General features: G+C 44.3%; 3 protein-coding genes across 4 annotated transcripts in view; all 3 read right to left on the reverse strand.

The window, feature by feature from the left end:
* LOC142189644 (uncharacterized) overlaps nt 1-17,341 on the reverse strand; it is a 263,072-nt gene extending 245,731 nt beyond the window's left edge. For both annotated transcript variants that reach the window (XM_075262242.1, XM_075262243.1), the window contains exon 1: nt 17,226-17,341. In XM_075262242.1, the coding sequence (XP_075118343.1) occupies nt 17,226-17,316 (91 nt within the window). In that variant the 5' untranslated portion in view covers nt 17,317-17,341. The remainder of the gene's footprint in view (nt 1-17,225) is intronic.
* On the reverse strand, nt 10,991-14,872 carry LOC142198061 (uncharacterized). The gene is made up of 6 exons (XM_075268866.1): nt 14,547-14,872; nt 14,237-14,416; nt 14,036-14,159; nt 13,885-13,952; nt 13,562-13,630; nt 10,991-12,450 (listed from the first exon to the last, which is right to left on the reverse strand). Exons 1-6 carry the CDS (start codon nt 14,622-14,624, stop codon nt 11,059-11,061), a joined length of 1,911 nt encoding a protein of 636 aa, XP_075124967.1. The 5' UTR covers nt 14,625-14,872; the 3' UTR covers nt 10,991-11,058.
* Nucleotides 17,342-18,360: 1,019 nt separating the features above from the next.
* Nucleotides 18,361-19,148, reverse strand: LOC142198544 (gastrula zinc finger protein XlCGF66.1-like). The gene is made up of 4 exons (XM_075269580.1): nt 19,137-19,148; nt 18,698-19,079; nt 18,547-18,614; nt 18,361-18,405 (listed from the first exon to the last, which is right to left on the reverse strand). Exons 1-4 carry the CDS (start codon nt 19,146-19,148, stop codon nt 18,361-18,363), a joined length of 507 nt encoding a protein of 168 aa, XP_075125681.1.
* Nucleotides 19,149-27,115: the final 7,967 nt, after the last annotated feature.

Raw genomic sequence — 27,115 nt, forward strand, 5'->3', positions numbered from 1 at the left:
TGTGGGTGCACATAACCCCCATATATTCTTTGAATTCCCAGTCAGACAATGGCACTGTATACCAGTATTAAAAATTGTGGGTGCACATAACCCCCATATATTCTTTGAATTCCCAGTCAGACAATGGCACTGTATACCAGTATTAAAAATTGTGGGTGCACATAACCCCCATATATTCTTTGAATTCCCAGTCAGACAATGGCACTGTATACCAGTATTAAAAATTGTGGGTGCACGTAACCCCAATATATTCTTTGAATTCCCAGTCAGACAATGGCACTGTATACCAGTAGTAAAAATTGTGGGTGCACATAACCCCCATATATTCTTTGAATTCCCAGTCAGACAATGGAACTGTATACCAGTATTAAAAATTGTGGGTGCACATAACCCCCATATATTCTTTGAATTCCCAGTCAGACAATGGCACTGTATACCAGTATTAAAAATTGTGGGTGCACATAACCCCCATATATTCTTTGAATTCCCAGTCAGACAATGGCACTGTATACCAGTATTAAAAATTGTGGGTGCACATAACCCCCATATATTCTTTGAATTCCCAGTCAGACAATGGCACTGTATACCAGTATTAAAAATTGTGGGTGCACATAACCCCCATATATTCTTTGAATTCCCAGTCAGACAATGGCACTGTATACCAGTATTAAAAATTGTGGGTGCACATAACCCCCATATATTCTTTGAATTCCCAGTCAGACAATGGCACTGTATACCAGTAGTAAAAATTGTGGGTGCACGTAACCCCAATATATTCTTTGAATTCCCAGTCAGACAATGGCACTGTATACCAGTAGTAAAAATTGTGGGTGCACATAACCCCAATATATTCTTTGAATTCCCAGTCAGACAATGGCACTGTATACCAGTAGTAAAAATTGTGGGTGCACATAACCCCCATATATTCTTTGAATTCCCAGTCAGACAATGGCACTGTATACCAGTAGTAAAAATTGTGGGTGCACATAACCCCAATATATTCTTTGAATTCCCAGTCAGACAATGGCACTGTATACCAGTAGTAAAAATTGTGGGTGCACATAACCCCCATATATTCTTTGAATTCCCAGTCAGACAATGGCACTGTATACCAGTAGTAAAAATTGTGGGTGCACGTAACCCCCATATATTCTTTGAATTCCCAGTCAGACAATGGCACTGTATACCAGTATTAAAAATTGTGGGTGCACATAACCCCCATATATTCTTTGAATTCCCAGTGAGACAATGGCACTGTATAGCAGTAGCAAAAATTGTGGGTGCACGTCACCCCAATATATTCTTTGAATTCCCAGTCAGACAATGGCACTATATACCAGTAGCAAAAATTGTGGGTGTATATAGCCCCAATTCTATTGCTAGGGGACTTGCAGGGTATTTCTGAGGTGAAGGTGGGGGGGCACACCGTTGGAACGGGGATTTGGGGTGTATATATGGGGTATACGGGAATACACTGTCAGTGTGTTCCATTCAGGATCCTGGGAAAGCTGGGTTGCGGCGATTGAGCCCGTCAGTGCCACGTTACACTGACAAGCTTCTCCCTGGAATTTAGCTCTTACAAGAGCTGTTGGTTGTCTTCTCCTTCCTATCCTAGCCTGTCCCTGCCTACCCAGAATCTAAGCCCTAGCTAACTGGACGGAAACCTCCGTCCCCGGTGAATTGCAAGCTCAGAATGACGCGAACCTGGGCGGCGCTGTTCTTTTAAATTAGAGGTCACATGTTTTCGGCAGCCAATGGGTTTTGCCTACTTTTTTCAACGTCACCGGTGTCGTAGTTCCTGTCCCACCTACCCTGCGCTGTTATTGGAGCAAAAAAGGCGCCAGGGAAGGTGGGAGGGGAATCGAGTAATGGCGCACTTTACCACGCGGTGTTCGATTCGATTCGAACATGCCGAACAGCCTGATATCCAATCGAACATGAGTTCCATAGAATACTGTTCGCTCATCTCTAGTTAATAGCAAAACCTACCATAATATTTATTACTCCGATTCTGCAGTTTGTAGAAATATCTGATATGTGGCCCTTCTGTGCAACGTGACTGAATATGTGTCCTCAGAGATCAAAGAGAACCTTTAGGAATTTCATCAGCAACTTCATTAGGATAGTTTTTAGACACCATGTTACATTGACAGAGCCCTAGAGGTACCCCCACAAGTGACCCCATTTTGGAAACTTAAGGAATTCATCTAGGGCAGGGGTGCCCAATATGTCGATTGCGATCTACCGGTGGATCGCAATGGACGTATGGGTCGATTGCGGGATGCAGCTAGGCATCCCTGCTGTCTGCTTCTTCACAGCGCAGGCTGAGAGTTATCTTTAGACACTGGCAGGCTGGGGCTGCGGCAGCCCCGCCTGCCAGTGTCCATAGATGACTCTCAGCCTGCGCTGTGAACAAGCACTTGCAGGCCGCTCTTAGGGATGGAGGAGGCCGGGGTGCTGCTTCTTCACGTCGCAGGCTGAGAGTCATCTGGCACTGGCAGCCTGCCAGTGTCCAGAGATAACTCTCAGCCTGCGCTGTGAAGAAGCAGACAGCGGGGATGCCTGGGCAGCCACCTCTCACGATCCGTCCGGCCACGCCCACATGGCCCGCCCCACCCACAGAATGCCCCGCCCGCCCACAGGCCCGCCTAGGTCCCGCCCACAAGAAGTGAGTAGTCGATCTTAGGGCTTGGTCATTTAAAGAAGTAGCTCACATGCTGACAAAGTGTGAGCACCCCTGATCTATGGGTCATATGACCATTTTGAACCGTCAGTCTTTTCACTGAACTTCTCTGAATTTGCCCGTCAATGATAATTTCTACAGTTATATGCACAGTTTCAGAATTTTTTCCCCTTTTACCAAGGAATAACAGCCCATTTTGTTACCCCATTTCTCCTGAGTACAGCAATGCCCCATTTGTGGTCAAAAACCGCTGTTTGGGCACAGAGGAGGCCTCAGCATAGAAGGAGCGTTATTTGTCTTTTGGAGCTCCAATTTTACTAGAATGGTTTATAGGTGCTGTCGCATTTGCAGAGGCCTAGAGGGACTACAACAGTGGAAAACCCCCAAAAGTGACCCCATTTTGGAGACTAGATGGTGAAGAGTGAATATGTAGCTGTGCGGAGTACATTGGGAACACCAAATTCCCTACTATTTCCCAGTAGCTCCCATTATTGGGGGGGGGGAGGTCACTTCTGGTGTCTTTTCCCCCATAAGCTGTAAATTTGGGGTGTCCCCTGATATACGCTCGCACAGCTTATACATTCCCTTCCTGCCGAAGCCAGTTGTGTTCTAATGATTTGGCAATTTTTGTCTCCACATTGTACAAGCTATATATTTTTTATTTTTCTGGTGATGTCGCCATATGAGTGCTTGTATTTTTGCGGGATGAGATGCATTTTCTAATGACACCTGGGTGCCTATAACTTAGTGGCTATTTTTTATTAAACTCTTTTTGGGGGATAAAAAAACAAAAAACAATTCTGGCATTGCATTTTACTTTTTAAATATTTTTCCACACGGCGTACAGCATAAGTAACATGTGACCTTTAATCTGCAGGTCGGTGCGATTACGGCAATACCTCATTTATAGTATTCAATACTAATTCTGCAGAACAAAAACCCATTTGGGGACATAAATCAATGATTTTCTGAGATGTGTAACATTTTTATTTTTCGGTTGACCGAGTTGGTTGAGGGCTTATTTTTTGAGGGACAACCTGTGCTTTTTATTGGTACTATTTTGGGGTACATGTGACTTTTTGATCACTATTTATAGCATATTTATGGCATATAAGGTGAGATGGCAAAAAATGTATTATTTCTGGTGTCTTTTTTTTACCGACATTTACCGTATAGGTGAAATCCTTTCCCTTTTATTGTGCAGGTTGTTACGGACGCGGCGATGCCAAATATGTATTGTTTATATTAATTTAACTCATTTTGATATCGGAAAAGGGAATTTTGGGGCTTTAGTCATTTTTTGAGGGATTTATTTAGGAACACTTCAGAAAACCATTGTCAGTGAACACAGTTCGTCTCTACATCTACAAGTGCAAGTTAAAGCTCTACCATGCAAGTGAAAAGCCGTATATCAACATCACCCAGAAACGCCACCAGCTTCTTGGGGCCTGAACTCATCTGAGATGGACTGACGCAAAGTGGAAAACTGTCCTGTGGTCTGACCAATTGACATTTCAAATTGTTTTTGGAAATCATGGACGTCGTGTCCTCAGGGCCATGAGGAAAAGGACTGTCTGGATTGTTATCAGCGCAAAGTTCGAAAGTCAACATCTCTTATTGTATGAGGGTGTGTTAGCACCCATGACATAGGTAACTTGCACATCTGTGAAGACACCATTAATGCCAAATGGTACATACAGATTTTTGGAGCACCTTATGCTGCCATCCAAGCGACGTATTTTTCAGGGACGTCCCTTCTTATTTCAGCAAGACAATGCCAAGCCCCATTCTACACGTGTTACAACAGCGTGGCTTCGTAGTAAAAGAGTGCGGGTACTAGACTGACTTGCCTGCGGTTCAGACCTCTCTCCCATTGATAATGTGTGCCACATTATGAAACGCAAAATACGACAATGGAGACCCCGGACTGTTGAGAAACTGAAGTGGTACATCAAGCAAGAATGGGAAAGAATTCCATCTACAAAGCTCCAACAATCCATGTCCTCAGTTCCTAAACACTTATTGACTATTGTTAAAAGGAAAGGTGATGTAACACAGCGGTAAACATGACCTGAGCCCCGTCTTCTGTTGCCCATCCCAGCTTTTTTTGGAACATGTTGCAGGCATCAAATTCAAAATGAGTGAATATTTGCAAAAGGTCATAAAGTTTATTTGTTTGAACACCCAAATATACAGTTAGGGCCAGAAATATTTGGACAGTGACACAATTTTCGCGAGTTGGGCTCTGCATGCCACCACATTGGTTTTGAAATGAAACCTCTACAACAGAATTCAAGTGCAGATTGTAACGTTTAATTTGAAGGGTTGAACAAAAATATCTGATAGAAAATGTAGGAATTGTACACATTTCTTTACAAACACTCCACATTTTAGGAGCTCAAAAGTAATTGGACAAATAAACATAACCCAAACAAAATATTTTTATTTTCAATATTTTGTTGCGAATCCTTTGGAGGCAATCACTGCCGTAAGTCTGGAACCCATAGACCTCACCAAACACTGGGTTTCCTCCTTCTTAATGCTTTGCCAGGCCTTTACAGCTGCAGCCTTCAGGTCTTGCTTGTTTGTGGGTCTTTCCGCCTTAAGTCTGGATTTGAGCAAGTGAAATGCATGCTCAATTGGGTTAAGATCTGGTGATTGACTTGGCCATTGCAGAATGTTCCACTTTTTTGCACTCATGAACTCCTGGGTAGCTTTGGCTGTATGCTTGGGGTCATTGTCCATCTGTACTATGAAGCGCCGTCTGATCAACTTGGCAGCATTTGGCTGAATCTGGGCTGAAAGTATATCCCGGTACACTTCAGAATTCATCCGGCTACTCTTGTCTGCTGTTATGTCATCAATAAACACAAGTGACCCAGTGCCATTGAAAGCCATGCATGCCCATGCCATCACGTTGCCTCCACCATGTTTTACAGAGGATGCGGTGTGCCTTGGATCATGTGCCGTTCCCTTTCTTCTCCAAACTTTTTTCTTCCCATCATTCTGGTACAGGTTGATCTTTGTCTCATCTGTCCATAGAATACTTTTCCAGAACTGAGCTGGCTTCTTGAGGTGTTTTTCAGCAAATTTAACTCTGGCCTGTCTATTTTTGGAATTGATGAAGGGTTTGCATCTAGATGTGAACCCTTTGTATTTACTTTCATGGAGTCTTCTCTTTACTGTTGACTTAGAGACAGATATACCTACTTCACTGAGAGTGTTCTGGACTTCAGTTGATGTTGTGAACGGGTTCTTCTTGACCAAAGAAAGTATGCGGCGATCATCCACCACTGTTGTCATCCGTGGACGCCCAGGCCTTTTTGAGTTCCCAAGCTCACCAGTCAATTCCTTTTTTCTTAGAATGTACCCGACTGTTGATTTTGCTACTCCAAGCATGTCTGCTATCTCTCTGATGGATTTTTTCTTTTTTTTCAGCCTCAGGATGTTCTGCTTCACCACACACCTCGAATCAACCCCAGACCTTTTAACTACTTCATTGATTACAGGTTTACGAGGGAGACACCTTCAGAGTTAATTGCAGCCCTTAGAGTCCATTGTCCAATTACTTTTGGTCCCTTGAAAAAGAGGAGGCTATTCATTACAGAGCTATGATTCCTAAACCCTTTCTCTGATTTGGATGTGGAAACTCTCATATTGCAGCTGGGAGTGTGCACTTTCAGCCCATATTATATATATATATATATATATATAATTGTATTTCTGAACATGTTTTAGTAAACAGCTAAAATAACAAAACTTGTGTCACTGTCCAAATATTTCCGGCCCTAACTGTACATCTCTGGACCAGACATTACCTCCCTGCTGGCCAGAGTTCCAGATTGCTTAGCGGCCGTAGCCTCCTTCCTCGCCTCCCGCTTTCTCAAACTGAACATGGAGGAAACAGAGTTCATCATTTTCACCCCACCCAATGTGGCCCCTCCACCTGACCCATCTATCAAAGTCAACAGAACCACAATTACCCCTGTTTCACAGGCCCGATGTTTTGGGGTAACCCTGGACTCTGACCTATCCTTGAAGTCACACGTTTAAACCCCTCCTGCCGCCTCCAGCTCAAGAACATCCATCGAATCTGCTCCTTCCTCACCTCTGAAACTACCAAGATGCTTGTCCAAGCCCTCATATTCTCCCGCTTAGACTACAGAACACCCTTCTCCATGGACTCCCAGCAAACACCCTCATCCCCCTCCAGTCCACCTCTTCCTGGCACCCTTAGTGGCTGCCTCGATACAGAGCTCCAAGCTAGGAGCAACCTTTATCTTTCCTTTCTCACTCTTTTTCTCTGTATCTTCAAAAATCCTGTAACCAAGCAAATTAGCACTATGAATTAGCAACTATAAATCGAATGGAAGACCCTGTGGAGTATTTTGTTCCTTTTGTTTCTATTGTAAAGCATGGACAATGACTCAAGACCTGGTTCAGCTGGTTTCCTGTGTGTACACATGTGCCTGTTACCATCCCCCAGGAGCTAAGGACACCATGCGGCATGGAGGAGAAACTTACAAGGAAGTGTGGACTTTTTCTTTCAAGGAGATGATTTCTGGAGTCGATTGCTGATGTGGGAAGATGCTACAGCTGACTGGTATTTCTTTCTATTACTGTGGACATGTGGGACTCTGTTATAGCCTGGGAACCTACAATCACCCACCTACCCCAGGAGTTATGGAAGCTTGGCAAGAGAACAGCACCATGTATACCTGGATGGCTTCAGACTTCTTTGGGGAAGTAGAACACTGTGGAAAGGAGGAGGAGGAGGGCTTGTGATGAAGGACATTTTGAGGCATTTTTTTGTGGTTAATGGACAATAGTGCTGATGCAAGATACCGAACTATCAGCTGTGAGCAGGAGATCTCACCACCTACCAAAGGAACTACCACATGTTATCATGATAGCTACCTATGTCCCCCACCTCTGCAAAAAATATTTTCTGCTTGTTATATCTAATAATAATAATAATAATATAATAATACATTTTATTTATATAGCGCCAACATATTCCGCAGCGCTGTACAATTTGTAGGGTTCAGATACAGACAGATACAAAACAAAGAACGTCATTTAACACAATGGGACTGAGGGCCCTGCTCACAAGAGCTTACAATCTATGAGGTAGAGCGGATGACACAAGAGGTAGCAGGGACGGCATTGCTTATACAGTGTTCAGACAATTTTGTAATAGAGGTTGCAGCCATTACACAAACAAAGCTTTATGGGCCGTCACTAGTAGTGTCCTTTAACATGTGGATAGAGCATGGACAACTATGTTAGGCTGAAAAGGCATCAAGAAGGGTTTGCATTAGGAATTGTGATAGGCCTGTCTGAAAAAATGCGTCTTTAGTTTGCGTTTGAAACTGTAGAAATTGGGAGTTAATCTGATTGTCCGGGGTAGAGCATTCCAGAGAAGTGGTGCAGATCGGGAGAAGTCTTGTATACGAGCGTGGGAGGTTCTGATAATAGAGGATGTAAGTGTTAGGTCATTGAGTGAGCGGAGAGCACGGGTTGGGCGGTAGACAGAGATGAGGGAGGAAATGTAGGGAGGTGCGGCATTATGGAGAGCCTTGTGGGGGAGGGGGATAACTTTATATTTTATTCTATATTGAATAGGCAGCCAATGTAGCGACTGGCACAGACCAGAGGCATCGCTGTAGCGTCTAGCCTGGTAGATGAGCCTGGCCGCTGCATTCAGAATAGATTGTAGAGGGGAGAGTTTAGTGAGGGGAAGACCGATTAGTAAGGAGTTACAGTAGTCAAGGCGAGAATGAATCAGAGAGACAATAAGTGTCTTTAGTGTATCTCTGGTAAGGAAAGGACGTATTCTGGAGATATTTTTGAGGTGGAGGGGACATGAACGTGCGAGTGATTCAATATGAGGGGTGAAAGAAAGGTCTGCGTCAAACATGACCCCGAGGCAGCGGGCCTGATGCCTAGGAGTTATAGTAAGGCCTGAGACTGCAATGGATATATCAGGGACAGATCTATTAGATGGTGGAAACAGTAGTAGTTCAGTCTTAGAGAGATTTAGTGTCAGATAGAGCGAGGACATGATATTAGAGACAGCAGAAAGACAGTCACTGGTGTTCTGTATGAGTACAGGGGTGATGTCATGGGAAGATGTGTATAATTGGGTGTTGTCAGCATAAAGATGGTACCTGAAGCCAAATCTGGCGATGGTTTGTCCAATGGGGGCTGTGTAGAGAGAAAAGAGCAGGGGGCCGAGGACCGAGCCCTGAGGAACCCCAACAGCAAGGGAAAGAGGGGAGGAAACAGAGCCCGCAAATGTTACACTGAAAGTGCGGTCTGAGAGATAAGAGGAGAACCAGGAGAGCGCAGTGTCATTGAGGCCGACTGAGCGGAGCAGAGTGAGGAGGAGATGATGGTCAACAGTGTCAAAAGCTGCAGAGAGGTCCAGAAGAATAAGAGAGAAATCGCCATTGGATTTAGCCGTCAGGAGATCATTGGAGACTTTTGTGAGAGCCGTTTCAGTAGAGTGCAGAGCGCGGAAACCAGATTGTAAGGGGTCAAGAAGAGAGGTAGCAGAGAGATAGCGGATTAAACGAGAATAGACCAGGCGTTCCAAGAGTTTAGAGATGAAGGGGAGGTTAGAGACGGGTCGATAGTTAGCAGCACAGGAGGGTTTTTTCAATAGCGGAGTTATAACAGCATGCTTGAATATATCTACATGCTGTGACCCCTCCTCATGTCCTCCAACCACAGTCGGCTGTATTATTAACATCAATCTGCACAGAACTAAATGATCCTGCAGTGTTTCTGTGTTTCTTTCTTTTTAGTTGCTATGATTCCTAGGATTTCTCCATCTGCCATGAGCTTGTATGTGTTTTCTCTCTTGTTATATACTACTGTACCATCTATGAAACTGTATCACTGAAATTTCCCCATTGTGGGACTATTAAAGGAATATCTTATCTTATCTCTTAAACTGTGCTGCTCGTTTAATTCACCTCTTCCCCCGATCTTCATCGGCTGCTCCCCTCTGCCAATCCCTCCACTGGCTACCTATAGCCCAGCGAATTGAGTTCAAGCTACTAACGCTAACATACAAAGCCATCCACAACCTGGCCCCTCCATATATCTCGGACCTAATCTCCTGCTACCTGCCCACAAGTAACCTCAGATCCTCCAATGACCTCCTACTCCGCTCTTCTCTCATCCGCTCCTCACACAACCGCCTCCAAGATTTCTCTCGTGCATCCCCCATACTCTGGCACTCCCTACCAAGACACATAAGACTGACCCCCACAACCACAGGATTCAAGAAGGCCCTGAAGACTCACCCATTCAGGAAGGCCTACAGCGTCCAATAACACTATCACCTCACTGACATCTGTACAGTCTCCCCCTCTCCTTCTGTCTCTACCCCCTTCCCCCATAGATTGTAAGCCCTCGCCAGTCAGTCATTGTTAGTATTATATCTACCTGTATATTTTGTGTATTGTATGTAACCCCCAAATGTAAAGCACCATGAAATTAATATAATAATGTACAGCACCATGGAATTAATATAATAATGTACAGCACCATGGAATTAATATAATAATGTACAGCACTATGGGATTAATGGTGCTATATAAACAATAAAAATAATAATCTTGTCTTTGTAGTGTATTCTATTGAATATAAATTGAAAAGGATTTGTAAATCAATGTAATCTGTTTTTATGTTTTACACAATATCCAAACTTCATTGGAACAGGGGATGTATTATACTGTGAAGGGGCCACAAGGAGGACATAATAGAGTGCGATGGCTACCTCTGATGACATCATGACTCTTGTGTGGGTGGAGATGTTCTGCATTGTACAGGAAAGTGTGGTGAGAGAAAGAGGAAGTTACTGAGAAGGAGAGGCGAAAAGGTGTGAGCAAGAGGGGACATGGGGGAGCATTATATGAGCTCAAAAAAGATGGCATAGAGCGGGGAGGGCATTTTATGAGACTTGAGAGAGGGGCCTGTGGGTGTATGATATAAGACATAGATATATTCTGTTAGAGCAGTATACATGATCTCCTAATGATGCTAAAAAAAAAAAAAAACACTACAGAAAAATCAGTCCCAAGAAGCGACATCCAAATGTAACTGAGGTGCCATTATAGGTATCTCAGATAAAGATAACCTCAATCCGTTATGTAATAGCAAACAAATTAGAGATCAGCCTTAATTAGAACTTTAAAAGGAATTAAACTAAAGAAAATATTTTAACCTAAAATACAGAGAATGTAAGTTCCTTGTTAATACCAAGACGGGTCAATAACATCGGGTTGAAAATCCACTTACAATCCGCTTCTCAGCTGTTTAACAAGATCACATTTCTCAGCAAAACATTTCCCACATTCTGAGCATCAAAATGGCTTCTCTCCTGTGTGAGTTCTCTGATGTTCAACAAGACTTGATTTATGAGCAAAACATTTCCCACATTCTGGACATGAATACGACTTCTCTCTTGTGTGAAGTTTCTGATGAGCAACAAGATATGATTTCAAAGTAAAACATTTCCCACATTCTGAGCATGAATATGGCTTCTCTCCTGTGTGAATTCTCTGATGTGTAACAAGATATGATTTCAAAGTAAAACATTTCCCACATTCTGAGCATGAATATGGCTTCTCTCCTGTGTGAATTCTCTGATGTGTAACAAGATATGATTTCAAAGTAAAACATTTCCCACATTCTGAGCATGAATATGGCTTCTCTCCTGTGTGATTTATCTGATGTGTAACAAGATATGATTTCAACCTAAAACATTTCCCACATTCTGAGCATGAAAATGGCATCTCCCCTGTGTGAGTTCTTTGATGTTGAACAAGATGTGATTTGCGATTAAAACATTTCTCACATTCTGAGCATGAATATGGCTTCTCCCCTGTGTGAATTCTCTGATGTTCAACGAGCTGTCCCTTTTGAGTAAAACATTTTGCACATTCTGGGCATGAAAATTCTCCTGTGTGAGTTTGTTGATGTGTAACGAGACTTGATTTGTGAGTAAAACATTTCCCACATTCTGGACATGAATATGGCTTCTCCCCTGTGTGAATTCGCTGATGTTCAACAAGCCGTCTCTTTTGATTAAAACATCTTTCACATTCTGGGCATGAATATGGCTTCTCTCCCGTGTGAATTCGCTGATGTATAATCAGATTGGATTGATAAGTAAAACATTTCCCACATTCTGGGCATGGAAATGGCTTCATCCCTGTGTGAGTTCTTTGATGTTCAACAAGATGTGATTTGTGATTAAAACATTTCTCACACTGAGGGCATGAACAAAACTTCTGTCTTGTGTGAAGTCTCTGATGCCTAACAAGATTAAATTTCTTTTGAAAACATTGCCCACATTCTGGGCAAAAATATGGCTTCTCCCCTGTGTGAGTTCTTTGATGTTCAACAAGAAGAGTTTTCTGAGCAAAACATTTCCCACATTCTGAGCAAGAAAAAGGCTTCGCCCCTGTGTGATGTCTCTGATGTTTAACAAGATTTGATTTCTGAGCAAAACATTTCCTACATTCGGGACAAGAATATGGTTTCTCCCCTGTGTGAGTTCTCTGATCTATAACACCCCTCCTGATGTTTTCATTTTGCTTAACAGACTGTGATGAATTAGGAGAAAGATCATTCTTCAGAATGGCTGAGGTAACATCTGGTGTAATGACATGTTCTTCATATGGCTCTTGTGTGATACCATGATCTTCTGCTTTATAATCTTTAGATATCAGATGTCCCTCTGAGCTCCTGGTACAGTCATCTGACAAGAAGATAATGGATATTACTATTATTGAATAACATAACCTTATAAGAATATTCCCCACTGAGCTGCCGCTGCCTGAGACGCTTCAGACCGTGTGAAGAAGTGAAGTCAGTGGCACAGGCAGCAAACGACGGCAGTGCGGCCTACTTCATTAGTATTCACTGTGCTGAGATGGAGGTCAGTGATAGTGAATAGTAATGAAGCGGGGCAGGAGACGCCACCACTGCTCTAGGTCACTGTAGAGGTGAACACAATCCATGGCTGCTTAAATATGGCCACTTATGTGGAATAATACTGTAGGATGCCATAAATCTTACTGTATTACACCCCATACACACAATAGAATCCAAACCACATCTGCTGGATTTCCCAGCCTGAACTCACCGCGGATCTGCTGTCCCATACAGTATGTAGTAGGGTCTGTGCAGTCACAAGGAAGCAGGGACTCCTAGCGTCATAGATCACTAAGCTACGGGGAGTCCTGGTGTGTGGACAGAGTTCAGGCTGGGAAATGTGACTGATGTACAGACCAGATTTTCTAGTCCGGATTCCATAGTGTGATTGGGGTCTAAGGTGAGGTTTACACAGTGACATTTGTAGAAGCTGCTTCAGGAATTCAGAAGAAGAATTTTTCCGCTTTACCAAATCAGCCCCCGAATCTCCATCAGATTCCTTACTGGCCAGGCCGGATTTTCCACCTCCCATTTATTTCCATAGAGCTCTGAGGTGGAATCTGCCTGAAGATCGAGCAGGAGGATTATTTTTCCGCTACCTGAAATAATCTGCTATATAATTCTGGTAAATTCTTTCCCTTCACGAGGACTGACAGCCGGGGAGGAAGAAATTTGCCTCGTTCACATCGATGTCAAGTCCATATTCCTGCTGTCCGTTCTATTCTATACTACATTTATTACCCCCTATAGCGGTATCACATTTATATTCAGGTATTATTAGTATTTTACCTGAATCAGGGAACAACAAATAGTCTAAACAATGTCTGAATAGAATCAGTGACCCTTCTGTGCTTTATATAGTGGTGACTCCTCACCTGGGCGGGTCCCTGTAGGAATGTCCTCCTCACACTCCTCATCACCACTCACATAGGGCTCCTCCTTTATTCTCATAGATATAGCATTAATGTCGCTCACATCTTTATCCTGATGGAAAATCTGTGAAACAAATAATGTAAAAGTCACCGGACAAATGGGGAAGTCACAGAGAATGTTCTAGATCATTAATCCGCATGAAGATGAAAGATGTCCTGACAGTAGCTGCAGGTCTGTGAGAAGCCGGATAAACATATTAGATGGCGGCTCAATGACACCGCCCATGTATATAACCATATAATACTGCTGGATACAACAAGACTGACCACAAGGACTTCACAGCCCGTCTACACATCATAGGGAATATCTCCATCTACCTGATCATCATCCTGTGGTAGAAGAGGACTGGGACATCTCTCCGGTGTTGTCCTCTTACTGGATCTACCTGTAGGAAACACAGACAGGGACTGAATTCATTCTGTACATACAAATAATGGAAGTCCATGTGTATATAGTCATGTCTATTACCTGCTGATGTGAGGGGCTGCTGGTCCTCCATCATCACCTCCTTGTACAGATCCTTGTGTCCTTCTAAATACTCCCACTCCTCCATGGAGAAATAGACAGCGACATCCTGACACCTTATAGGAACCTGACAACACAATGATACAGTCATCACCCCGACCCTCCAGTTACTGTATAATGTCCCAGCATTCCCAGCACTGTCACCTCTCCAGTCAGCAGCTCCAGCATCTTGTGGGTGAGTTCTAGGATCTTCTGTCCATTGATCTCCTCCAGTATCAGGGGGTGAGGTGGAGGCCCCGGGAATGGGCTCAGTGTTCCTCCATAACCATCATACACAGGAGCCTGACAGCGCCCACTAGAGGTCTTCTTCACTACCGTGTAATCCTGGTTATGGGGAGACACATTAATAAATCTCACTACATACATGTCCAGAGTCCATCACCTCTCCAGTCATATCATCTGTTATTACTAGAGATAAGAATGATGTCATGATGACATCATCAGAATCTCTCACCTCTCCTGTAAGCTGGTAGATGATCTCTAGGGTGAGATTTAATAGACTTTCCGCCATCTTGTTCCTGTCTCTTTCCATCCTTGATGGATCAATCAGGAATATTCTCTTATATAGAAGATACTGAGAGGATTCTATATTGTAGGAACCTGAATGGAGAGAAGATGAGACAATATATAATACATAGTATCGCTGTCATGTACGGATTGTGGGTGTGACTGCAAATGGTTATTTCACTTTACTCATTCAACAGAGAATGAATGACACTGAGCACAGTCCATGCCCCCCAGATACACACTGCCACCACCTACTGATTCGGGTTAGAAGGTATCCAAGCCATCCATGAATAAGTGTTTATAACAGATGGCAAAAAACATTAAATGGCAATGGATCCATAGAGCATACAGAAATGAACATTAAAGTGAATATCAGTGACCTACAACAAGCAAACAGTTAGAAAACAAAAAGGAGTAAACCCCTTACATGTCACAATTCTTCTGATCCAGTTGAGCTTTGGAATATAAGATGGCCGCCACCCAACCTGGCTGACTCCACAGGTGTGACAAAGTTTCTCTGGTTACCATTTATTTTTATAATGTCCGGCCTTGCTCAGGCTTCAGAGCCCCATTTTGGTTCATTATTCTAATCCTCTATCGGTCACTGGGCAGAGGATTAATAAGGAGGTAAGTCTAGGAATAGTAAGCGTGGGAACGTGTCTCCACAAAATACACAATTTTTTTAAAATAAAGTTTTAGGTTAAAGATATCTTTAACCACTTCAGTACCAGGCCAATTTGTGGTCCAGGACCAGACACATTTTAGGTTTATTATGTATGTGCGGTTTTGAGGTCTGTAAAATTTTTCTCGTATATCTCAGTCAGCTAATTTTTGTGTCTTTTTTCGGGGACACATACGGCTTTATTTTTATGTTATTTTTATTTTCAAATGTGTTATAATTTTTTTTATATCCAGGAAAATATAAACAAAATAGGAGGGAAATTGTGTCTGGTTTTCACTTTATTTTATTTTTTTTATTTAATAACACAAAGTGTCACTGAAAAACTTTATAATATAGTTTTTCCTCTCCGTTACGGTAATTTTTATTTTGTATGGTGTCGTCGGGGGTAGGGCTATAACCTTTAATAACGGCGTTTTATTAACGTATTATTTATTTATTTTTTATTATTCTTTTATTTACATTATTTTTAAACTTTTTTATTATATTTCTATTTTATATTTTTTCCAGATTGTGTCCCCATAAGGTGATAAGAGACCTTTGGGGACATCTGATCACTTATTTTTTTGTACTTGAGGCTGATTTCTCCTATAACTGGGGCTGCTACATTTTACCCCAGTTGCAGGAGAAATACAGCCTCCTGCACGCTGTATACACAGCTTACTGAGCTGATCTTGGGTCCTGTAGGACCCAGCAGCTTTTGCAAGACTCTGCTCCCAGCGGATCACGTGTCCACCGGGTCAGAGGGCAGATGAATTATGGCAGCATCCAGGGGCATAACTACCATAGAGGCAGCGGAGGCGGCTGCCACAGGGCCTGGGCCATTAGGGGGCCCAGTGACAGCCGCTACCGCTGCGTTTTTTTTTTTTTTTTTTAAATTGGCCGTTACGGGCCCTATTTACTTGCCGATCCTGGACATAATACTGTGTGCAGGGGCCACTATGGGGGATAATATTGTGTGCAGGGGCCACTATTGGGTATAATACTGTGTGCAGGGGCCACTAAGGGACATAATACTGTATGCAGAGGCCACTATGGGGTATAATACAGTGTGAAGGGGCCACTATGGGGGATAATACTGTGTGCAGGGGCCACTAATGAACATAATACTGTGTGCAGGGGCCACTAATGGACATAATACAGTGTGCAGGGCATACTAAGGGACATAATAGAGTGCGGAGGAGGGAGTCGGTCGAGGTCTTTGGCGTTGTGTCGGTTGGGGGGGGCCCCATGTCAAAAGTTCGCCACGGGGCCCCGCCATTCCTAGTTACGCCACTGGCAGCGTCCATAGCTGTGTATACAGTGCTCATTGAGCGCTGTATACACAGCGATCGAGATAGCAGGGGAGGTAATAAATCTTCCCTGCCATCTCTCTGGGAGCTCCTGGTGTGTGGACAGAGTTCAGGCTGGGAAATGTGACTGATGTACAGACCAGATTTTCTAGTCCGGATTCCATAGTGTGATTGGGGTCTAAGGTGAGGTTTACACAGTGACATTTGTAGAAGATGCTTCGGAAAATCAGAAGAATTTTGCCGCTTTACCAAATCAGCCCCCGAATCTCCATCAGATTCCTTACTGGTCAGGCGGGATTTTCCACCTCCCATTTATTTCCATAGAGCTCTGAGGTGGAATCTGCCTGAAGATCGAGCAGGAGGATTATTTTTCCGCTACCTGAAATAATCTGCTATATAATTCTGGTAAATTCTTTCCCTTCATGAGGACTGACAGCCGGTGAGGAAGAAATTTGCCTCGTTCACATCGATGTCCAGTCCATATTCCTGCTGTCCATTCTATTCTATACTACATTTATTACCCCCTATAGCGGTATCACATTTATATTCTGGGATTATTATGATTTTACCTGAATCGGGGAACAACAAATAGTCTAAACAATGTCTGAATAAAATCAGTGACCCTTCTGTGCTTTATATAGTGGTGACTCCTCACCTGGGCGGTTCCCTGTAGGAATGTCCTCCTCACACTCCTCATCACCACTCACATAGGGCTCTTCCTTTATTCTCATAGATATAGCATTCATGTCACTCACATCTTTATCCTGATGGAAAATCTGGGAAACAAATAATGTAAAAGTCACCGCACAAATGGGGAAGTCACAGAGAATGTTCTAGACCAGGGGTGGGCAATTTTCCCATGGGGCCGCATAAGAAATTGAAACTATGTTAGAGGGCCGCGCCATGGCAAATTTAACTCCACCCACTTCTACGTTGACTCCGCCCATTCCCAATCATCTTTCCATGTGCCCCCACAAAGTATAATCCTCCTACAGTCACCCGTACATTATATGCCCCCACATTGTAATGTTCCCTTCCAACTGCCCCACAGTATTAAGTCCCTCTCCTGGTGCCCCAGTTTAAACTGGTGGAAACTAGAGGGGACATGAAGCTGGGACAGCTGGAGGGGGACATTAAACAGTGGGGATAGTTGGAGGGGGGCAATAAATTGACAGCTGGAGCGGGACATGAAACTGGGGGCAACTAGAGGGGGACATTAAAATCAGGAAGTTGGAAGCAGACATTAAAACCATAGGGGTAGCTGGAGGGTGACATTAAACTGGGGGCAACTAGAGGCAGACAGGTCCCCCTCCACCTACCTCCATGGTTTAATGCCCCCTCCAGTTGTCCCCATTTTAATGTCCCCTCAGTTTAAGTGCCCTCTTCATCTACCCCCAGTTTCATGTTCCCCCCTCCATGTCTCCCTCAGTTTCATATCTCCCTTCATTTTCACCATTTCATGTCCCCCCTCCATCACTCCCCCAGTTTCATGTCCCCCCCTCCATCTGCCATCTCTGCCCTAGTATAACATTCCCGTTCCATCTCTGCCCCTAGGTTACTGAGACACACAGACACATATAGACAGACACATACTCCCCCTTGCATCTTACATTCCCCAGTACCTTATGACACACACTCACATGTCTCCATCTTCCTGCACTGTCCTGCCGGCACTAAGACACGCCCCCTAGACACCCCCACCCTAGACAAGCTGTGCGGGCCGGACTGAATCAGTCAGAGGGCCGGATATGGCCCGGGGGCTGGGCTTTGCCCAGGTCTGTTCTAGATCATTAATCCGCATGAAGATGAAAGATGTCCTGACAGTAGCTGCAGGTCTGTGAGAAGCCGGATAAACATATTAGATGGCGGCTCAATGACACCGCCCATGTATATAACCATATAATACTGCTGGATACAAGACTGACCACAAGGACTTCACAGCCCGTCTACACATCATAGGGAATATCTCCATCTACCTGATCATCATCCTGTGGAAGAAGAGGACTGGGACATCTCTCCGGTGTTGTCCTCTTACTGGATCTACCTGTAGGAAACACAGACAGGGACTGAATTCATTCTGTACATACAAATAATGGAAGTCCATGTGTATATAGTCATGTCTATTACCTGCTGATGTGAGGGGCTGCTGGTCCTCCATCATCACCTCCTTGCACAGATCCTTGTGTCCTTCTAAATACTCCCACTCCTCCATGGAGAAATAGACAGCGACATCCTGACACCTTATAGGAACCTGACAACACAATGATACAGTCATCACCCCGACCCCTCCAGTTACTGTATAATGTCCCAGCATTCCCAGCAGTGTCACCTCTCCAGTCAGCAGCTCCAGCATCTTGTTGGTGAGTTCTAGGATCTTCTGTCCATTGATCTCCTCCTGTATCAGGGGATGAGGTGGAGGCTCCAGGATTAGGCTCAGGGTTCCTCCATATCCATCATACACAGGAGCCTGACAGCGCCCACTAGAGGTCTTCTTCACTACTGTGTAATCCTGGTTATGGGAGACACATTAATAAATCTCACTACATACATGTCCAGAGTCCATCACCTCTCCAGTCATATCATCTGTTATTACTATAGATAAGAATGATGTCATGATGACATCATCAGAATCTCTCACCTCTCCAGTAAGCTGGTAGATGATCTCTAGGGTGAGATTTAATAGACTTTCCGCCATCTTGTTCCTGTCTCTTTCCATCCTTGATGGATCAATCAGGAATATTCTCTTATATAGAAGATACTGAGAGGATTCTATATTGTAGGAACCTGAATGGAGAGAAGATGAGACAATATATAATACATAGTATCGCTGTCATGTACGGACTGTGGGTGTGACTGTAAATGGTTATTTCACTTTACTCATTCAACAGAGAATGAATGACACTGAGCACAGTCCATGCCCCCCAGATACACACTGCCACCACCTACTGATTCGGGTTAGAAGGTATCCAAGCCATCCATGAATAAGTCTTTACAACAGATGGCAAAAAACATTAAATGGCAATGGATCCATAGAGCATACAGAAATGAACATTAAAGTGAATATCAGTGACCTACAACAAGCAAACAGTTAGAAAACAAAAAGGAGTAAACCCCTTACATGTCACAATTCTTCTGATCCAGTTGAGCTTTGGAATATAAGATGGCCGCCACCCAACCTGGCTGACTCCACATGTGTGACAAAGTTTCTCTGGTTACCATTTATTTTTATAATGTCCGGCCTTGCTCAGGCTTCAGAGCCCCATTTTGGTTCATTATTCTAATCCTCTATCGGTCACTGGGCAGAGGATTAATAAGGAGGTAAGTCTAGGAATAGTAAGAGTGGGAACGTGTCTCCACAAAATACACAATTTTTTTAAAATAAAGTTTTAGGTTAAAGATATTTTAAAATAATTTTTGGTGAGATTTTTACACATTTACCATGTAATCTATATTAAAAAATAAAAATCCTATAAAAATCCTGCAGTTCGGACTCCGAACACTAATCCAACTATCAATACACTGAGACTTCCTGTTTTCTATAGGGTTCTTTGCAGCAGTTACCTCACTTACAGCACACTGATGATCACATCATTTATGTATATGTGATGTCACATCTTAGCCCCACCCCCTTACACAATGATCTCTGCACAGGTCACAGAGAATGCCTAGAAAACATTCAGTGCACTGTTGGCTTTTCCATTATGTGCCCCAGGGCTGGAGATATGGGTTCCATTATACGGCAATGATCTCTGCCCACTGTCAGAAGGGAGTTCCTGACAGTCTAGCCATGCTGTGAGGCGTTCTTCACAGCTTAGCGCCCCCTCTGTTAGTACAGAGTTCTTTGTTATGTATCTGTCTGTATTTGAACCCTACAAATTGTACAGTGCTGCGGAATATGTTGGCGCTATATAAATAAAATTTATTATTATTATTATTACAGAGCTACGGATGAGTACTGTCACAGCGAGGGGGGCGTCCCCACAGCCCAGCTAGACTGTCAGGAACGCCCTTCTAACAGTTGTCAGAGATGGGTAACGGCACCAATATCTCTTGCCCTGGGGCACATAACGGGAAAGCCGACGGACGTCCATGATACCCCCCTCCGGGGTCACATACAGCTTATGCAGACAATTGTGAGTTATCATTGTCTCTGCAGTCAGCAGATGCTGCCTAAGACAGGAGGGGGGTGCACTTTAGCACCCCATATTTCAGGATCTATTAGGGCTATTAAAGGGGTTCTCCCATCTCAAGGATCTTATCTATACTGCTAGTTTATGTGGATTTAAGACTTTTCCTAAATACATTGCTTTATTAAAACTGCTTTGTTTGGCTGCTATCTTAATTTATTCACTTCATTCTTTACACTGCATTTCGATAACCATTGTTTACACTTGTTTCCATAGCCTGGTGATGAGCTTATCTCCTTGGTCTACAAGTGACATAGCTCCCTGCTCTCAGGGAGAGGGGAGGGGCTGAGTGCTCGGGAGCAGCCTATATTTCTGAGCTGTTTATGTCTCTGCACCACACAAGTGACAGAGCTCCTGCTCTCAGATAGGAGAGGGGGATGTGAGTGCTCCATGCTTCTATATCTGAGCCGTTTATCTCTCTGCTCTTCTAGTTATCAGTCGGTTTAATTGAATTTGGCTGATAAAGGCTGAGATAGGGAGGAGTCCATTACCTCTGTATGTAAACACAGACCTAGAGTTTATTTGCAAAATGACTCAAATCCAGCTCTGCTACATCAGCTTTATGTTGTCCACAGGAAGGCTCATCAGGATGTCAGTATATAATCTAACCACAGGACAGCTCATTGGTATGTCAGTATATAATCTATCCACAGGACATTGGTATGTCAGTATATAATCTATCCACAGGACAGGACATCGGTATGTAATAGAAATATATGCAATAGAAATTAGCACCTTTGTACCACCTTATGAGTTATTATAGCGCCCCTTTATAAATAATAGTTCCTGCTTATGAATAATAGTTCACCCTTACTAATAATAGTTTGTTCTTATAAATAATACTCCCCCCATCAGGAATAGTTTCCCCTAAGGGCCCGTTCACACGGGCACAGAAGGGGCGGATTATGGCAAGTAATCCACATCATAATCCTCCCCCTCACAATGGTGGTCCATGAAGACCGCCAGGCTTCTTCAGGCCCTTTCTTCAGGTGGCAGCAACCTCCGGAGTCGGCCCATTCATTTGAGCCGACTCTGGGGGGAGAGACGCGTCCGCGACAGTCGTGGCAGGTGGGATTTGACCAGAGAGTGACACGGCTCCCCGTGCCAAAATCTACCCCACCGCCCCCTTATAAATAACTTACAAATAACCGCCCCCCCTTATAAATAATCATTTCCTCGGCCACATTAATAATAGAGATGAGCGAACACGAAAATGTTCGAGGTTCGAACGGGTTTCGAACCCCATTATAGTCTATGGGGAACATATACTCGTTAAGGGGGAAACCCAAATCCGTGTCTGGAGGGTCACCAAGTCCACTATGACACCCCAGGAAATGATACCAACACTCTGGAATGACACTGGGACAGCAGGGGAAGCATGTCTGGGGGCATAAAAGTCACTTTATTTCATGGAAATCCCTGTTAGCTTGCGATTTTCGCAAGCTAACTTTTCCCCATAGGAATGCATTGGACAGCGCTGATTGGCCAGAGTACGGAATTCGACCAATCAGCGCTGACTCTGCTGGAGGAGGCGGAGTCTAAGATCGCTCCACACCAGTCTCCATTCAGGTCCGACCTTAGACTCCGCCTCCTCCGGCAGAGCCAGCGCTGATTGGCCGAAGGCTGGCCAATGCATTCCTATGCGAATGCAGAGACTTAGCAGTGCTGAGCCAGTTCTGCTCAACTACACCGTGTGCCGGTCAGCCCATCTGTAAGGTATATTCTAGACAGGAAAATTGGCATTTAGCCTTAGATTTGGGTTGTATTTTCAAAATTGTTCCAGAAGTAGTCTGATGTGCTGATTTACTATGTGATGAATTGTCAAAAACATATGATTAATGTATATTCTTGAGTTTTTCCCTTTTCCCTCCAGAGTCTGAGTCAGTGGAAAAAATTTATAAACTGAAACCCAAAGATTGGATGGAGATAAAGAGATATATGAGATCCTGAGAGGAGAAATTTCAAAGACTGTTGGATGAATCTGCACTTATATTCCTGTTATGTTATATGCAATGTACAGACTGATTCTGTTAGTGATATCAATCTGCGTAACCCCGTGTCTAAAGGGAATGATAAACGAGGCTGTGGATTTAGACAATGAGACCTGGGACTGATATTGAGATGATAAAAGTGTATGACAATGTGAAAGCTTGGAATGCCAAAGGATGCATTAACCCCTCCTTTCTTTGTTGTATAAGTGTGTGAGCTTTTCAATAAACTTCAGCAGTGCAAAGCTGACCTGAGGGGGCTAAGCATGGCTGGTTTTGATACGGAAATTCAGTGTCAGTGTCATAATTAGCAATTTAGTAATGTTCATTAATTTGGACTGACTGATTGATCCAAGATATAGTCGATTACGACCACAATGTGTGACGTGTATATAGCAGAGCTGTCTGTGTGTGACGTGTATGTAGTGGAGCTGTTTGGGAAATATGTATGCAGCGGAACTGTCTCTATATAATGTGTATGTAGTGGAGCTATCTGTGTGTGACGTGTATGTAGCAGAGCTGTGTGTGACGTGTATGAAGTGAAGCCATCTGTGTGTGATGTGTACATAGCAAAATCGTCTGTATGTGATGTGTATGTAGCGTAGCTGTCTGTGTGTGACGTGTATGTAGTAGAGCCGTCTGTGTGTGACAAGTATGTAGCAGAGTCGTCTGTGTGTGACGTGTATGTAGCGGAGCTGTCTGTGTGTGATGTGTATATAGCGAAGCCGTCTGCGTGTGACCTATAAGTAGCGCTGCCGACTGTGTATCACGTGTATGTAGTGAAGCTGTCTTAGTGTGACATTTATGTAGCGGAGCTGTCTGTGTTTGACGTGTATGTAGCAGAGCCGTCTGTGTGTGACCTGTAAGTAGCGAAGCCGTCTGTGTGCGACATGTATGTAGCGGTGCCGTCTGTGTGGGAAGTGTATGTAGTGGAACTGTCTGTGCGTGATGTGTATGTAGTGGAGCCATGACATGTATGTAGCGAAGCTGTCTGTGTGTGACATGTATGTAGCAGAGCTGTCTCTGTGTGACGTGTAAGTAGCGGTGCCGTCTGTGTGTGATGTGTATGTAGTGGAGACGTCTGTGTGTGATGTGTATGCAGTGAAGTTGTCTATGTGTGACGTGGATATAGGGGACCTGGATGTATGACGAGTATGTAGTGGAGCTGTTTGGGTAATATGTATGCAGCGGAACTGTCTCTATATAAGGTGTATGTAGTGGAGCCGTCTGTGTGTGACGTGTATGTAGCAGAGCTGTGTGTGACGTGTATGAAGTGAAGCCGTCTTTGTGTGATGTGTATGTAGCAAAATCGTCTGTATGTGATGTGTATGTAGCGGAGCCGTCTGTGTGTGACGTGTATGTAACAAAGTCATCTGTGTGTGACATGTATGTAGCGGAGCTGTCTGTGTGTGATGTGTACGTAGTAGAGCCGTCTGTGTGTGACAAGTATGTAGCGGAGCCGTCTGTGTGTGACGTGTATGTAGCGGAGCTGTCTGTGTGTGACGTGTATGTAGCGGAGCCGTCTTTGTATGATGTTTATGTAGCGAAGCCGTCTGTGTGTGACCTGTAAGTAGCGGTGCCAACTGTGTATCACGTGTATGTAGTGAAGCTGTCTTTGTGTGTGGTGTATGTAGCGAAGCTGTCTGTGTGTGACGTGTATGTAGCAGAGTCGTCTGTGTGTGACGTGTATGTAGTGGAGCCGTCTGCGTGTGACCTGTATGTAGCGGAGCCATCTGCGTGTGACCTGTATGTAGCGGAGCTGTCTGTGTGTGATGTGTATGTAGTGGAGCTGTCTGTGTGTGACGTGTATGTAGTGGAGCTGTCTGTGTGTGACGTGTATGTAGTGGAGCTGTCTGTGTGTGACGTGTATGTAGTGGAGCCATCTGCGTGTGACCTGTATGTAGCGGAGCTGTCTGTGTGTGATGTGTATGTAGTGGAGCTGTCTGTGTGTGACGTGTATGTAGTGGAGCTGTCTGTGTGTGACCTGTATGTAGCGGAGCCATCTGCGTGTGACCTGTATGTAGCGGAGCTGTCTGTGTGTGATGTGTATGTAGTGGAGCTATCTGTGTGTGACGTGTATGTAGTGGAGCTGTCTGTGTGTGACGTGTACGTAGTGGAGCCGTCTGCGTGTGACCTGTATGTAGCGGAGCCATCTGCGTGTGACCTGTATGTAGCGGAGCTGTCTGTGTGTGATGTGTATGTAGTGGAGCTGTCTGTGTGTGACGTGTATGTAGTGGAGCTGTCTGTGTGTGACGTGTACATAGTGGAGCCGTCTGCGTGTGACCTGTATGTAGCGGAGCCATCTGCGTGTGACCTGTATGTAGCGGAGCCATCTGCGTGTGACCTGTATGTAGCGGAGCCATCTGCGTGTGATGTGTATGTAGTGGAGCTGTTTAGGTTTGGGACGTGTATGTAGCGAAGCCGTCTGTGTGTGACGTTTATGTAGTGGAGCAGTCTGCATGTGACCTGTATATAGCGGAGCCATCTGCATGTAACCTGTATGTAGCGGAGCTGTCTGTGTGTGACGTGTATATAGCAGAGCTGTCTATGTGTGATGTGTATGTATTGAAGTTGTCTGTGTGTAACGTGTATGTAGCAGAGCTGGATATATGATGTGTATGTAGCACAGCTGTGTGTGACGTGTATGAAGTGAAGCTGTCTGTGTGTAATGTGTGTGTAGCAAAATCGTCTGTATGTCATGTGTATGTAGCGGAGCTGTCTGTGTGTGACGTGTATGTAGTGGAGCTGTCTGCGTGTGACCTCTATGTAGCGAAGCCGTCTGTGTGTGATCTGTAAGTAGCCAACTGTGTATCACATGTATGTAGTGAAGTTGTCTTAGTGTGATATGAATGTAGCGAAGCTGTCTGTGTGTGACGTGTATGTAGCAGAGCTGTGTGTGATGTGTATGAAGTGAAGCCGTCTGTGTGTGATGTGTATGTAGCAAAATCATCTGTATATGATGTATATGTAGCGGAGCCGTCTGTGTGTGACGTGTATGTAACAAAGTCATCTGTGTGTGACGTGTATGTAGCGGAGCCATCTGTGTGTGTGACGAGTATGTAGCGGAGCTGTCTGTGTGTGACGTGTATGTTGCGCAGTTGGATATGTGACGTGTATGTAGAAGAGCTGTCTGTGTATGACGTTTATGTAGCGAAGCCGTCTGTGTGTGACCTGTAAGTAGCGGTGCCAACTGTGTATCACGTGTATGTAGTGAAGCTGTCTTTGTGTGAGGTGTATGTAGCGAAGCTGTCTGTGTGTGACGTGTATGTAGCGGAGCCGTCTGTGTGTGTGACGTGTATGTAGTGGAGCCGTCTGTGTGTGACGTGTATGTAGTAGAGCCGTCTGTGTGTGACAAGCATGTAGCGGAGCTGTCGGTGTGTGACTTGTATGTAGCGAAGCCGTCTGTGTGTGACAAGTATATAGTGGAGCTGTTTGTGTGTGACGTGTATGTAGTGAAGCCGTCTGCGTGTGACTTGTATGTAGCGGAGCTGTCTGTGTATGTCGTGTATATAGCAGAGCTGTCTGTGTGTGATGTGTATGTATTGAAGTTGTCTGTGTGTGACATGTATGTAGCAGAGCTGGATGTATGACGTGTATGTAGCAGAGCTGTATGTGTGTGATGTGTATGTAGTGGAGCTGTTTGGGTAATATGTATGTAGCGGAGTTGTCTATGTGTGTCGTGTATGTAGCAAAGCCGTCTGTGTGTGACCTGTAAGTAGCGGTGCCAACTGTGTATCACGTGTATGTAGTGAAGCTGTCTTTGTGTGTGGTGTATGTATCGAAGCTGTCTGTGTGTGACGTGTATGTAGCAGAGCCATCTGTGTGTGACGTGTATGTAGCAGAGCCGTCTGTGTGTGACGTGTATGTAGTGGAGCCGTCTGTGTGCGACATGTATGTACTGGTGCCGTCTGTGTGTGAAGTGTATGTAGCGGAGCCGTCTGTGTGTGACATGTATGTAGCGGTGCCGTCTGTGTGGGAAGTGTATGTAGTGGAACTGTCTGTGCGTGATGTGTATGTAGTGGAGCCGTCTGTGTGTGATGTGAATGTAGTGAAGTTGTCTATGTGTGACATGTATATAGGAGAGCTGGATGTATGACGTGTATGGAGTGGAGCTGTTTGGGTAATATGTATGCAGCGGAACTGTCTCTATATAAGGTGTATGTAGTGGAGCCATCTGTGTGTGATGTGTATGTAGCAGAGCTGTGTGTGATGTGTATGAAGTGAAGCCATCTGCGTGTGATGTGTATGTAGCAAAATTGTCTGTATGTCATGTGTATGTAGCGGAGCCGTCTGTGTGTGACGTGTATGTAGCGGTGCCGTCTGTGTGCGACATGTATGTAGCGGTGCCGTCTGTGTGGGACGTGTATGTA

Source organism: Leptodactylus fuscus, chromosome 1 (assembly GCF_031893055.1).
Source record: "Leptodactylus fuscus isolate aLepFus1 chromosome 1, aLepFus1.hap2, whole genome shotgun sequence".
NCBI classification, from domain to species: Eukaryota; Metazoa; Chordata; class Amphibia; order Anura; family Leptodactylidae; genus Leptodactylus; species Leptodactylus fuscus.

Bases quoted from the DNA above. Each gene is read 5' to 3' on its own strand.
- LOC142198061 (XM_075268866.1), bottom strand. From the start codon at position 14,624: ATGGAAAGAGACAGGAACAAGATGGCGGAAAGTCTATTAAATCTCACC. The intron at 14,417-14,546 runs GTGAGAGATTCT...CCCCATAACCAG, and splicing joins TCTACCAGCTTACAGGAGAG to GATTACACGGTAGTGAAGAA. The intron at 13,953-14,035 runs GTAATAGACATG...TGTTTCCTACAG, and splicing joins GCAGCCCCTCACATCAGCAG to GTAGATCCAGTAAGAGGACA.
- LOC142198544 (XM_075269580.1), bottom strand. The intron at 18,615-18,697 runs GTAATAGACATG...TGTTTCCTACAG, and splicing joins GCAGCCCCTCACATCAGCAG to GTAGATCCAGTAAGAGGACA. The intron at 18,406-18,546 runs GTAGATGGAGAT...GGCTTCTCACAG, and splicing joins TTCCACAGGATGATGATCAG to ACCTGCAGCTACTGTCAGGA.